The sequence below is a fragment of the Caenorhabditis remanei genome, chromosome II (genome assembly GCF_010183535.1).
Source record: "Caenorhabditis remanei strain PX506 chromosome II, whole genome shotgun sequence".
NCBI classification, from domain to species: Eukaryota; Metazoa; Nematoda; class Chromadorea; order Rhabditida; family Rhabditidae; genus Caenorhabditis; species Caenorhabditis remanei.
In genome coordinates, this window is record NC_071329.1 from 9,614,810 (window position 1) to 9,629,151 (window position 14,342).

The 14,342-nt window shown below is 36.8% G+C and overlaps 2 protein-coding genes across 2 annotated transcripts; one reads left to right on the top strand and one right to left on the bottom strand.

Annotated features, from left to right (window-relative positions):
* Positions 1-9,188: 9,188 nt before the first annotated feature.
* On the bottom strand, positions 9,189-9,947 carry GCK72_005641 (uncharacterized protein; the record flags this gene model as incomplete). Its single annotated transcript, XM_003117405.2, has 3 exons — positions 9,189-9,341; positions 9,427-9,531; positions 9,729-9,947. The coding sequence occupies 3 exons, from the start codon at positions 9,945-9,947 to the stop codon at positions 9,189-9,191; spliced, it is 477 nt and encodes a 158-aa protein (XP_003117453.2).
* Positions 9,948-12,468: 2,521 nt separating this feature from the next.
* On the top strand, positions 12,469-13,887 carry GCK72_005642 (uncharacterized protein; the record flags this gene model as incomplete). Its single annotated transcript, XM_003117099.2, has 7 exons — positions 12,469-12,598; positions 12,645-12,706; positions 12,755-12,835; positions 12,883-13,348; positions 13,392-13,578; positions 13,622-13,709; positions 13,756-13,887. The coding sequence occupies 7 exons, from the start codon at positions 12,469-12,471 to the stop codon at positions 13,885-13,887; spliced, it is 1,146 nt and encodes a 381-aa protein (XP_003117147.2).
* Between the last annotated feature and the right edge of the window lie 455 nt (positions 13,888-14,342).

A 14,342-nucleotide genomic window follows, 5' to 3' on the forward strand; every position in this document is an offset into this window, starting at 1 on the left:
TTAATTCAAGTTTTTCTGTGCACGAAAAGCTCGCCTCGCTACCACGCGGCATCCACGCCTACTCCCATTTCAGCGTTTCGTTAAACTTTTGATAACACTTCCGCAAGAAATGGGCGTGGCCGCCGCAAGGGGAACGGGGCGAGCTTTCCTTGTACAGAAAAATTAGAATTCATAATATTAGATGTTGAAAACAGTGTAAAGATTTATTTTAGGTATTGAAAAAATGAGCTTTTTTGAAGAAACTTATAAAAGTTGGCAATTCAGAGAGGAGAGAAAAACAAGTAAAGAAAAGAGAATGAGAAAGGAAATTTATATATGAAACATATCATTAGGAGAAGAGAAAGAAACCCATAAGCAGATGGTCCGGGAGCATATTCAAAATGAAATAGAAACAGAAAAAAAGAAAGACTTCAATGAAGAGACGGATCACTCGGAGTGTACTTTCATAAATTATACGTGGCAAATGATAAAAGATAACTTGCTCAGTTTCAACAAAAAGAAATTAGAAATAATACTGATTTTCAGGGAAGGGGGCGGAAGTGGAAAACAAATGTAGGAAATTATGAATATGATTAGAGCAAGAAAAATGAAAAAATGATCGAAAGGATGAATGGAATTAGTGAGAATTGATTATCAGCAGCCTTCCTCCGGCAACCATTCAGATACATGTGGCATGGGAAACGGCGATCTGAAATTCAATAAATGAACCAAAAACGATACAAATTTATCGCCTACCATCTTCTTCTTCTTCCTCTTCGTCTTCATCGTCATCTGAATTCTTTTCTCCTTCAATCTTTCCCCAATCAGTTTCCATCGCCACTTTTGTGTCCGTGTACATTCGAATCTTTACCCGATAGTCCGTGCCGGCACGCAGGATTCCATTACAATACGGTTCATTCAGATTCCGTTTCACGCAGTCGTCCGTTCCAACTGTGAATGATGCTCGTCGAACACGTTCTGAATCGAAAGGATTCCACGTGGATGGAGACGCGCGGTACGATCCCCAAACGTCCTCGTCTTTCACTTCGAACCAAGACTTCAGTTCATAGTTATCGTCATTCAAAGAGGTGTCATCTGATACAATGACGGCAAAATTGTCAGGAGATCCATTGAGTAATGAGAAAACAGACAAATCATTGTCGAATCCAACAACAAGTTCTCGACTTCCTTGCCGATGAATCGAAGGTTGAAGTCGTCCTTTTGGAATAGCTACCGTAATCATTTCAGATTCACTTTCAGCTGCAGCTTGACCTAATCCCATGATTACAGTAATTGTGAAAGTGTAGTATACTTCAGCTTTGAGAGCAGAGAATCTATGTCTACTGGCACCTTTCAATTCAACCGAAACTGTTGGAATGTTGTCTGCATTGTAACTGAAATTAACTAGGAAAGTATAAAAGAAATGCGGAAGATCTCTTCTTACCTCAATCTGAATCTACAATCTGAATCTGCAAAGTTTTCAATATCCCAGTACAAGACAACATAATCTTTTCCAACGACTGGGAATAATTGATTCACTTTCAAAGGATCTGAAATTCAAAATTTACTTTCACAGTCTCAAAAATATCTCACATGTGGTGATATCAGCTGATACTGGTCGACTTCTGACTCCTTTATAGACTGTGTAGACGGAGAATTGATATGTCTTTCCCGGAATCAGTTTGGTGAATGTGAACGATTTTCTGTAATTTGAAAACTTCCGAAAACACAAAATGATACAGTAACCTACTCATGTTCCATCTCAACTTTCTTTGAAATATTCTTATTGTTTCCACTGAATGTTAGTAAATAATAGTCAAATCTGCCTTGTTCTGGGTCAGAATCTCCAAAGTTTATATTGATCGAATTTGAAGAGATTTGACCTGGATACACTGTTGACGAAATGATTGGGGCTGAAATTTAGAATAAACTATAACTGAAATTCATAGCGATTTCGAACCTGTAACTTGATCCAGTTGTGTTGACTTTGAAGTAAGAGAAAGCTCAGTTGATGCATTTTTCACAGAAATCGAATAAAGATTTGATGGATCTAACTTGTCCAGTAGCACAAATTCTTCTTTATTTGTCACTTCCATTTCTTTACTTTCAGCCCTTCCGATACCATAAGATATTACTATTTTGTATCGTTCAAAGTCATGATACACCGGCCAATCCCACATCAATTTGATACTTGCCACATAGAATTCATCAGTGTTCACTTCAGAAACTCTGACGTTCTCCAACTGCTTTGGTTTCGACAGATGAGCTATCCGCTGAGCCCACCACGTCTTACTCAGAGCTCCGGCAAGCATACAGAAGACACGAATATCTAATGTATGCTCTGGAAACATTTTGATATTTGCATGTTCATCAGAAGTAGCCAAAGAGAAAGAACGAGGTCGGCTGAGAGTCAGAATAGTGTAATTGACAAAGAATGCTTCACAATTCGCATTTTCTGGTGCTTCCCAATCGAGTCGTAGCATCTCATTTTCATCAGATAGGAACACTTCAGATGGTTGGCCATATTCTTGAAGCATTTCAGATAGATCCACTAGTGCATTTGATGTCTATAAATGTTAATGATAGATTAGTTTGAGATTCTCTGTTCTCTTACTTCACTTGGATGATCTTCTCCTAAATCACCCGAATTCACTTCAACTGGAGCGGCTTTTGGTTTTGTTGTTGTTGTAGTGATCCTCCTAGTTGTGGTCCTTACTGTAGTTTCAGCAGATGTTTCAAAGGATGTTGTTGTTGTTGGAATAGTTTCAGTTATGAATTGAGTACTAGTAGTTTCTTCGGTAATAGTTGTGGCTGGAGGGACCGTAACAGGCTCCATCGATGTTGTAGTTGTGATGACTGCTACTAGAGGTGCTGAAACATTGAAAAATTTAGTTATATCTCATAAAGTCACTCACTAGTTACGGTAGAGTCTTCCTCAACTTCTTTCGAATACTCATACGAAGTCATTTCCGTAGTTGTTTGTAATCCAAGATTAAAGTTTGGTGGTAATGTTCGCACACTGTACAACTCTGCAGATGATGAATAGTCGTAGTTGGCAGTTCCTTGAGTTACAAATGTTGAATCAATGAGTTCTTGAGAGAAAACTCCTTGATAAACAGATCTGATTCGAAGACGAAAAGTTGTCCCAGAATCAAGACCTCGAAGTCTGACAAGAGATGCTTTAGTGTCTATTGCATTGGAGTATTCTTTATGTTCTTCAGGATAGTATTCTGCAAATTACTTGATGATTGAAGAATGAGCAATAGGACGTTTTTAAACTCAAATAATGTCTTCAAGTGTGAAATTATTCTGATAAATCATCAAGAAACCCTCAGCATTCACTTACCAATGTGATAAGTGATATTCTGTCCTTGTGGTGGGAAATATGAAATGGTAGCTTCATGTTCAGTTGTTTCAATTGAGTCGAGTGTTGGTGCATCAGGACCTGAAACAATTTTCTACTTGTCGATTTCAAAGTTGCCATTTCCCTGTTACAAAAGTGGCACATATTTATGTTGGACTACGCTCATTCTCTTTCTCTTTTTCCCTCTGACCACACACAAACACACATTTCGCCACCGTTGTAATCCGGTTAGGCGGAGTGTGAACACGATTCTCGTAGGAAGAAGGGGACCGATGCCCTCTGGTAGATCACTTTGTGTCAATCGCAAACATTTCTCCCCTTTCCTACTCTGTCTGACCAGTGCTTTTTGTATTCAAATCAACAAAAAGTGCCATGGAGAGCTGGGAACAGAGTGCAAAGTTTAAAATGGCAATTTGAGACAAGATCATAACAAGAAGTCTTCGGATTGTGTAGAATTTAATTTCTAGTTTAAATATGAGATCTGTTGTTTTTCAGAATTAATTCGGAGGTTTCAGAGTTTCTCAGGACTGAATCAGACTAGAAGCAACAGTTGTTTGAAAACAAATTTGTTATGCAAAAAAGGAGAACAACCAAAACAGATCTTTCATCAATAACTCAGCAAGAAGATGTCTAATGATATCCCATATCTAACGATGTTAGCTAAACATCTTTAAATTCATAATTAAAATTCTCTTTTGTTCTATGAGTCCGCTACCAAAAAGCCATATAAAAACCGTGAATGTGATATAAGAAGGTTCTGATTCGGAAACTTTATTATTGAATGGAGTTATGCTCTGATGAATTCAAAAAAGTATTGACATTGAACTTAGTTGAGTTAAAGAAGTCTCACGTAAAAGTCAACTCAGAACTTCAAAAAATACGCCTTTGGAAAAGATAGTTGAAAAATCCGTTAGATACACTAACCCAATGACTAATTCTATGAGGGGTTCTCTTAATAGTGAGAGACCTCAAGAGTACATGAGTCAAGAATCGATAAACAATGAGTTTAAGATAAGTGAACACAATTGATATACTTACGGCTGAAAACTGCCAAATCTCCTACATTCTGCCTTGTACCATCCATCAAAATAGCACTAACCGACACCGTGTACTCTGTTGCTGATATTGTTCCATTGATAAGGGAATGAAAAGTTGTTCTGAAATAATTGAATTGGATGTCATTAACATCTATAGGAACCAACCCTTCAACGGCCGATCCAGAAGGAGGATATCCAACAGGTGGGCTGTATTCAATGATGTATGCTTGTGGTGTCGGCTGAATAGCATGGCTGGTGAAGTCGACAAGAATCGACGACGCGGATGCTATTGAGTTATAGCTAGCCAGTAGAAAGATCAACAAAAACATTCATTCATGCAGACCGAGTTGAATCTAAAGAGGAAAGAAAAGATATCAACTTGAGATGAATCAATAATAAGAGAAAGGAAAATAAGAGAGCAATAGAGGAAGATATGTGTGAAGAGATACGGTTCGGATACGAAAAGATTCGGGCTGTCTATATTTATCCACTCATCAAATAAATAGTTGCTTATCTCTTTATCAATTGCTCGAATATCCTTATCGGGAAAGATAAAAACATCTTCATAAAAGATCATGAGTCATAAAAAGAAGCTAGTTGGAAGAATGAAAGTTTCGAGAGAATCGAAAGAAGTAATGAGAATTGGAAGGTGTGAGGAAATGTTTGCAATTAGTCATTGACCAATGGTATACTGGATTCCAGTCTACCACTGATTACGTGTTTGACGTCACACGCGCACTGCGCTCTCTGAGCAGAAAACGACTGTGGTTGGAGCAGGCGGCAGAAACCAAGCTGGTTTTGGCGGACTCCGCGGAGCCACTCGAGCTCCTGCCCTCCATTCCAGAGACGTACCGGGCGCGCTGGCTCGGTTTGACACCTTGCCACACACCGATTATTATGAAACATTTCAATTTAAATGTTCATTGGGGAGAGACAAGGGTTCCGGATTGATTGACCGAAAAGAACAACAAAACAGCAATTGCAAACATTTGAATGAGAGAGCGCGGAAGTGTTTGTGTTGAGCAGAAGCATGCGATAATTGACATGGATACAATGAATAGGCACAAGTGGAAAGAGAGAGAGAGAAAAGGAATGTTTCAAGAGGAATAAGAGAGAGGATAAACGATAACATGAACCGTATCGAATAGAAGAGAAGCATGGAAAATCGATGCATTCTTACTTAGGAACTATCTAGATTTAAACACATGGGAGAGGAATGTTATAGTTAAGTAGAGGATTTGAATATTCGAAAAAAATATCTTAATTGATCTAGATCCTGAGTCTAAGAATTGTAAAAATAGGTTAGAGCATTGGTATCAAAATGTGAAACAGTGAGATTTTAGCTGGTGTTGAGCTGTTAACGACAGACAATGATATGATCAAGTCAACCAATAACTCGAAAATTTTGAAACTACAGTAACAGTCAATTAGGGTCAATCAAGAGAAAGAAAAAACGGAGAAGGTGGGAATGTAAGCCTTGTTTAACCTTCCGACAAATGACCAACGAAGAAGAAAAGAAGGAGCGAGTTTTCGAATAAGTCGAATCTCCGAAATGGGAAGAAACGGAGTGCACAAATTAGTGGTGTAAGTTGTGAAATTCGAACTCGAAGCAAAGAAGCGACAAAAGGACGAGTCGCCTGTTCGTATTTTCGGCAAACTTCTCTCCCCGAATACGACGACGTTTTTTGTTTGTGACATTTTTTTCGAGAGTGTTTGAACAATAGTCGGATGATGAGGTTTCAGAACCATTAATCGGCGGTAAATCTCCAAAAGAAAAGACTAGAAAGAAGGGATGTTTCAAGAATTTAGCTGGGATGATGAAAGATAACAAAAAGTGGAGAGTTCATTGAGATTTGTTAGAAGCTAGCTGGAACATTTGAAATGAAAAGAGATTGAAAAAGTTGGTTAAAAGAAACAAAAAGGAAACTAGTGACTAAGGACTTTGGCATGACTGTGAAAGGATCAGGCAGAGGTGGAATAGCAGAAAAGTGGCAAAATACGATTCCAGTGGTGGCGAGAAGCACGCTGATCGGTGGAGACCCATACACATACCATCCGGTCATTGTTTGCATTTGCAAACACGCCTTGCGCGCACTGTCCCTCAACAGGAGCCGCACGGGGAGAGACCCTGGACGGAGCAGAAGAAGAAGAAGAGTGAGAGAAGGAGCACAACTCAGGCGCATTCCGTATTTTCGGATTATCGACCAGAACGACACATGTGTTCGGAGCTTAAGACGCACTCTCTGACTCGTTCGATCACCCATGTTCACCCGAAAAAAGTTGACCATCTCCGATTTGTCAATCCTTTTGATCAGAGATAGTATCAAGTGTTTTCAGCAGAACGGAGTACTTTTTGGCCAGGTCCGTCACCTGGGTACCTAGAAAAATCAAAAAATCGATATTTTTCGAAAATTTTTCCTGAAGTAGTTAGCTATGAAATCTTAACGGGAAATTAATGTAGACACTATTTTAAGCATTTTTTGTGTTCAGAACAAAATTCCAGCTCAACACCTTCATAGTGAAAATTTTGAAAATTCATGAAATTTTTGGGTTTTTTTCATGAAATCGTTTTTATCTCGACAGTGACACGAGAAGACAACGTTTTTTATTTGAAATTCAAAATCTACATAAAATTTGGTATCGGAAACATGTTGTCCCTACTCGTAACTCGGGGACCAAAGAACGGTTTTTGAGGGAAGAATGAGAAAAACTTGGATTTTAATTTTCGAGGTCCTCCGGTAAATCATTTTTGATGTTCCAAAACAAAGGTTTTTAAAATTTTTTTATTTAGTCATGTCATTTTATTTTATTCCCAACACGATTTTCGATCATACCACAAAAAATTTTTCGAAAAAATTGAATTTTTTGAATTTTTGAAATTTTTCCTGAAATGAATTTTTTGAACTGAAATATGAAGGATAACAGTATAAAACTAGAAGGATATGATTGAAACATAATTTAGGTTTATGAAAAAACTAATTTCCATCATCGGGTCATCTGCAACGTGCGCTTTCAGTGTGAAATTTAGAGAAATGTTCAACTACGGTAGTTGATGCATAGGAACTTTGTACTTGCAACGTTATTTGGCAAAGGACTGTGTTGAAAACGACAGAAAACATAAGAAAACTGCAAAAGTAGATTAATATAGCGAGACTTTCGAAAAAAAAATTGAAAAAAAACCTTTTCTGACTTCCAAAAAAGGTCAGACCATTGAACATGTATGAGTCTCTTTTTTTCAATTTTTTTTTCGAAAGTCTCGCTATATTAATCTACTTTTGCAGTTTTCTTATGTTTTCTGTCGTTTTCAACACAGTCCTTTGCCAAATAACGTTGCAAGTACTAAGTTCCTATGCATCAACTACCGTAGTTGAACATTTCTCTAAATTTCACACTGAAAGCGTACGTTGCAGATGACCCGATGATGGAAATTAGTTTTTTCATAAACCTAAATTATGTTTCAATCATATCCTCCTAATTTTATACTGTTATCCTTCATATTTCAGTTCAAAAAATTCATTTCAGGAAAAATTTCAAAAATTCAAAAAATTCAATTTTTTCGAAAAATTTTTTGTGGTATGATCGAAAATCGTGTTGGGAATAAAATAAAATGACATGACTAAATAAAAAATTTTAAAAACCTTTGTTTTGGAACATCAAAAATGATTTACCGGAGGACCTCGAAAATTAAAATCCAAGTTTTTCTCATTCTTCCCTCAAAAACCGTTCTTTGGTCCCCGAGTTACGAGTAGGGACAACATGTTTCCGATACCAAATTTTATGTAGATTTTGAATTTCAAATAAAAAACGTTGTCTTCTCGTGTCACTGTCGAGATAAAAACGATTTCATGAAAAAAACCCAAAAATTTCATGAATTTTCAAAATTTTCACTATGAAGGTGTTGAGCTGGAATTTTGTTCTGAACACAAAAAATGCTTAAAATAGTGTCTACATTAATTTCCCGTTAAGATTTCATAGCTAACTACTTCAGGAAAAATTTTCGAAAAATATCGATTTTTTGAATTTCCTAGGTACTCAGGTGACGGACCTGGCCAAAAAGTACTCCGTTCTGCTGAAAACACTTGATACTATCTCTGATCAAAAGGATTGACAAATCGGAGATGGTCAACTTTTTTCGGGTGAACATGGTCTGTTGATCGATGCTCGATCGACTCGGAGAGTGCGTCTTAATTCTGTAATTCTCTCTTCTCTGCAAAAAAGTGCACAAAGGGAGAACAAGAAGAAGAAGACAAATTGTTTTATTGAAGAAGATTGACCGTAACGCCATAAAAATCAGAGAAGTGGAGTCAACACATAATGAATACAGAACACCAGAAACACACAAAGAACTTCCAAAAATGACTGGCTGGTAGACGAGATTCAGCTCATCAGTGTCCTAGAAATTTTAAGTCCATCCGATTTTTTCTGATTCAGTAACATTCTTTTTAACTACATTACTGCCAAAGTTGATGAAGATGGAAAGAATCTGTAGGTTTCCAGGTTACTAATGTTGGTTTCTAAATTACAGTAATTATTATTTTTTAATAATATATCCCATACTATGCCTAACTCGGAAGACGGCTTGATACTTTTATTTTCATTTTTCAAACAGCTCAGTTGCATACGCTCGATTCTAAAAAGGGTCTTCTCCTAATTCTAAGAAGTACATAAAACCCGGAAAGAAGACAAAGCTTTATCCAAAATTCCAGAATGTCAAGAAGAGAAAAAAAAGAAGAAAGATTGCGGTCAGTTCAACAATAAATAGGCGAAGTTAAAAAACCGAATAAAGGAAATGAATCGAAAGAAAACGTTTAGGCAGGATTGATTCCAGCTGGATAAGCTGATGGTGGTGGGCCAGCTGTTGCTTGATTTGAAGTGCTCGAAGTAGATGTTGTACCAGTTCGGGCGGTCCAGTGAACAAGAGTATTTAGACCGTATGCAAGGACGAGCAATACTGATATGATCTGGAAAAAAGAGGTTTTATGAGAATGTGGGCTTATTTGAAAAAATTTAGTTCAAGATCAGCTCCCAACAAACTCGGATACTCACAGTTGCGAGAAGGAACCAGAAATTGAAATGATAGAAGATATTACAGAAATAGTAGATGGTGTTGAGAGCACTGCAGACACAAAAGACTGCACTGTATCCAAGTTCCTGAAATATTATAAACCAAGGTTTTTATTGGCTGGTTTCATGTGTATTTCCTCAATTTGTATTTTAACTCAGGAAGATTTGAAGCGGATGCCATGAAAACTCATTGAGACAGAACTAAATCATGGCTTCAATCTTATTTCTATAACAAAATCAATTCACCGTTTCATAAGTCAGTTTTCAATTTCAAAACAACCTACAATAAGAACCCATTGTCCAGATTTCGTGAAGAGAAGATCAAAGAAAACAGCACCAAATACTCCAATAGCTGTGATAAATTCAAGAATTGCTGTGAGACAAACGAACCATCCCCATGCACGAAGACCTGGAGATGCCATAAAAATGATTTGAAGAAGAGTTAGAAGCAGAAGTGCTGGTTTCAGCACTTGTGGCATTTCCTTCATCTCTTGATAACCCATCTTTTTTGTCTGAAATTCCAAAATTGAAAATTCAAAATCTGACGTTCAGAAACCATGAAAAATCGAGAAAACAAAAGTAGAAGTGAGCAGAGAGAAACAGGTTCCCGTCGGTCACCGAAACATGTTGTGAGTAAGCAAAAATTATTCTTTTCAGTCACCACTCTTCTGCTCGTTGTCGAGTTTTTAGTGATAAAAAGTGTGTTCTCGGGACTGCTATCGATTGGAAATGTAAGGGAAGAAAATGTTTGATGAAAACAGAAAACGGGACGGAAAAGGAATAAAACAAAGGAAAAGCATGAGGTGGAAAAAGGGAAAAAAAGAAAGAGTCAGATGACTTGTATAGTTGGGAAATATGGAACACTGATTTGAAACTTTTTGGTTGGCCTAGTAAAGGAAGAAACAATATATCAAAGTGTGACGAAACTAGAAGAGAAACTGATGATAAAGTTCAGTAGGAATCAAAAAAAGAAACTCATAAACGCAGCTGACATTTTCGGGAAAACTTGAATCATGGAATTCATGTCTTATGAAATTTAAAACTTTCGGAGTCATGTAGAGAAATATTCTGGACGCAGAATGTGTAGTACTAAAGCAAACAAGGGTTTCTTTTCTCGAATTGGTTGGTTTTGTGGAAACAATAAGAGAGTCTAGATCTTAATTTTATAGAAATAACAAAATCAAAAAGGGATGCGTAACTTTCAGAACAAAACGTGGGAATTTATATGATCTCGTTTGTCTTCATGTGGTTCAGGTAAACTTTGAGAAAGTCGAACTCATTTTTTAAGGAATATTTACGAATTTTGAAAGAGATTCTAAATATGTTATTTGTATTTCACTTGAACACGAGACTACGTTTCAAGATTAGATTATGTACTTTGCAGAGACCACAAAGTGTTACTGTAACAGATTTCAGATTGTCAAACAATAGAAAAACCTGAATCCTACCTACTCTAAGAGTCACGATGTTAGTTTAATTTGACATATTTCTATTTAAAACATCATGAAATAAACAAGTATTTACGTCACACCTAATATGTTTTCTTACGAAACACTTCTAACTGAAAAACCGTAATCAATAGAGGAAGAAAGTCTATGATGACTCGTTTGCAGACGGCTTATGCCACATCATTTGATCCACACAATGCAAACATTTGAGTCATTTTCCATCGAAACATGGATCACTAACAGATCGATTCGAAGAAAAATGAAAGTGTGAAAAGTGGCAGTATCCCTGAAAAATGAGACCAAACAGAAAAAGTTAAACAGAGAGAAACGAGAGAAAGTTATTTTGAAAAATATTGATAACGCTGGCGCAACCGATCACGCCGACGGGGCAGGCAGCAATTTTATGGCAAAAGAGCAAATAATTCAGTTTCGCAGGGAGTATCCGCCTATCTATATGTATTGTGACCATATATTATAGAAAAAGGACATGTGGAGAAATAGTGAATGATATTGAAGAGACATCAGAAGAAGTGGTGTGACATTGAAATGAAAAAAGAGAGGATGCTTCCGTATGACTCTTGTAAATGATGATGACTATGCATGGAAAGAATAAGGTAAAATATAAGGGAAGAAACTGAATTCAACAGTTTTGTTGACGGGGTAATATAGAAAAAGCTGGAGACTCAGTACAAAAATACAATTGATAACGATTGCGGTTAAACCTGGAGATGTTGTAGGTGCTGGTCTCAGAAGGTTTGAGGCGAAAAGATTTCGAGTAAAATGTGAATCGTGAGGGTCATCTTGTAGAATTCATGTTCTTTTTCAAACGTCTAACTGCCAAGAATCCAATCAGGTCCAGGCGTAATAATGATTCATCCCAATACGCTATTTTCTCCAAAAACACACTTTCTTACTATTAGTAATCAAAGATATTTTTACCTGACGATGATCCCGGAACCGCAACCGCGCCCATGTTTATATTTTGCGGCTGATTTCTGTGGAGCAATATCTTGTACTTAGAGATGCATAAACCATCACAATACGGAAGTTGACAATGTCAATGCCTAGTTTTGGCATATCTTTTTTTATTGAAAGCTGAGGAAATCCATGGGTATAGTTTGTTATAAATGTTTTGCGCCGAATTCAAGTGAGAGTATTTTGATTCCATTTCTTTAAAACAAATTTTCTCGTGTTTTTTTTTTTCAAACTGGATTCTTCATTTTCCCAAGAAAAATGAGTTCACAAGTACTGAAATTATTGAAGGTCTCGAAGCGGTTATTTACAGTAACCTTTTCGAGTAAAAAAGTAGAAGATGCGTAGAAGAGATGCTCCTTTGAACAATACATTTTTATTTTCAATTTTTTTAAAAATAATTTGAACATTTCGTTATTTTTTTGGAATTGCTCAACCATTCTTTAAGAAAAAGCTTTCCATAATGCATTGTACATTATTATAGGCAGCGAAACGGCAGCGTCTTTCGCGTTTGAAAATTCGAAACACGCTCCTTATTGCGATCAATTCGATTTTCGTTCTCTTTTCGTTTCTTCATATCTCATGTTGAAAAATTATTTTTCAGATGAATAGGGCACTCTCCTTTGATAGCTACAATCGAGAAAAACTCAAAAACGAAAAACAACAAACAAAGAAATACGCCATTTCTGCACTATATCCTCCACATATTCTCGTAACTACTCAAGACAGAACATGTGAGTTTGCATATACTATACTCGATAATCATTTTTGGTGTTCCAGTTGAAGCTATCAAACAATTGGGAAGTGGAAACTTTGCGGACGTCTTATTGGTTAAAGAAAACGTAAATAAATATAAAAAAAAGCCTTTCACAAGTTTTATAAATTTTCAGGGAAAAGAATTAGCTATTAAGCTGTTCCGTAATGAACGATCCGAAGAAGAATGCTACAAGCTCTGGAAAGAGGAGTCCGATGTAAGTGAAATATTGATGTCTAATACATATGTAATTGTTTTATTTAGATGATGCGAGCTATCGGCTACTTTAAGCATCCCAACTTATTGGCGTTCCACAGTGTAGGACAACTTGAATCTGAGACAGCACGATATCGCAAGAACTTCATTATGATGGATTACGCTGGATTATCGTTGTTCGATATTATGGAAGCAACTAAAGCTCGAAACACACATTTAGAACAGTTTGCATTTAGAATTTCCACTATTCGTGATGCCGGATCTCAGATTGCATCAGGAATGAAGGCGCTTGATGATAAGAAAATTCTCCATTTGGACTTAAAGCCGGAAAATGTATTCCTGAAAAATCCGAAATTTGTTGTCAATTATGTGGTAGAAGAGGGAATTTGCTACGTCGAAATATCTGATACGTCTGTTGTTGTTGGTGATTTCGGATGTTCTCGTGTGTCTTTGGTCAACGAAACGAATGAATTAGCACAGACACAAAATTACAGAGCTCCAGAAGTTTTTATTGGTTTGTCACATATTGATTTAATGCTTTAAAATTTTAAGTTCAGGTCTTCCACTCACTAAAACAGTTGACGTGTGGTCGTTTGGTTGCATCATCTACGAAATGTACACCTTTGAACTGCTTTTCTACGGTAACAACAACCTGTCAGATTCGGAAGCGGTGCAGTTTGATATGATGCAGAGAACCGTAAGACAAGAGCCAACACCTCGAATGATGAGGGAAGCATCTGAAAGGTTAGGAAAGAAAGTGTCAGAAATATACAAATCTTGTGTTCAGAAGTACGGAATTGAGCGTGAGAGACTATAACAGCGTTTACATGATAGAAGAAATCACATCGAAACCAGAATTAGTGATGCCTCTCTACGTGGGTAATCCACTGCGAAACTATCATCAAAAAACGTTTCTTCCAGAAAAATAAACGCCCTGGCGATATAGCTGCATGTGATTTATTCGGCACCCTCGAAAAAATTCTAACCTTCGACCCGTACCGTCGTCCATCATTCGCCGAAATTTTGGAGTTTCCTTTTTTTAAGCTTAAATAAGTGCTAAACGACTCATTCTGAAATCATGTAATATTTTATGACTTTATAACCTCATTTTGTTAATTTATTGAATTTTTGTTACTCTTCGTTTTCGCATGTTGACATTCCCTTTTTCATATAATGAATCTTTTTATTGGAAAGACTTGAATGTTTACTGAAATCCGGGATATTCCAAGTGGTGTCTGGAAGCTATTTTACGTTTGTCTCGATATATTTCAAAATAGTGCTGTCTTGAAAAATGGATCCTATTGCTTTTTTATTGCTCGGACTACGGTTGACGAGTCTGCAAACACCAACACGTCAAAGTGAACCCCATTTTTCGCCGTGCAAACAAGTCGAACTCGTATTTTTCCAATGAAATGCTTCTGAATTGTCTTATTAGCTTACTTTTCCAAACTTCAGAGTTCACCTAATATTTCTTTACGTTCTTGAGTAGTCATACATTATTCGTTTAT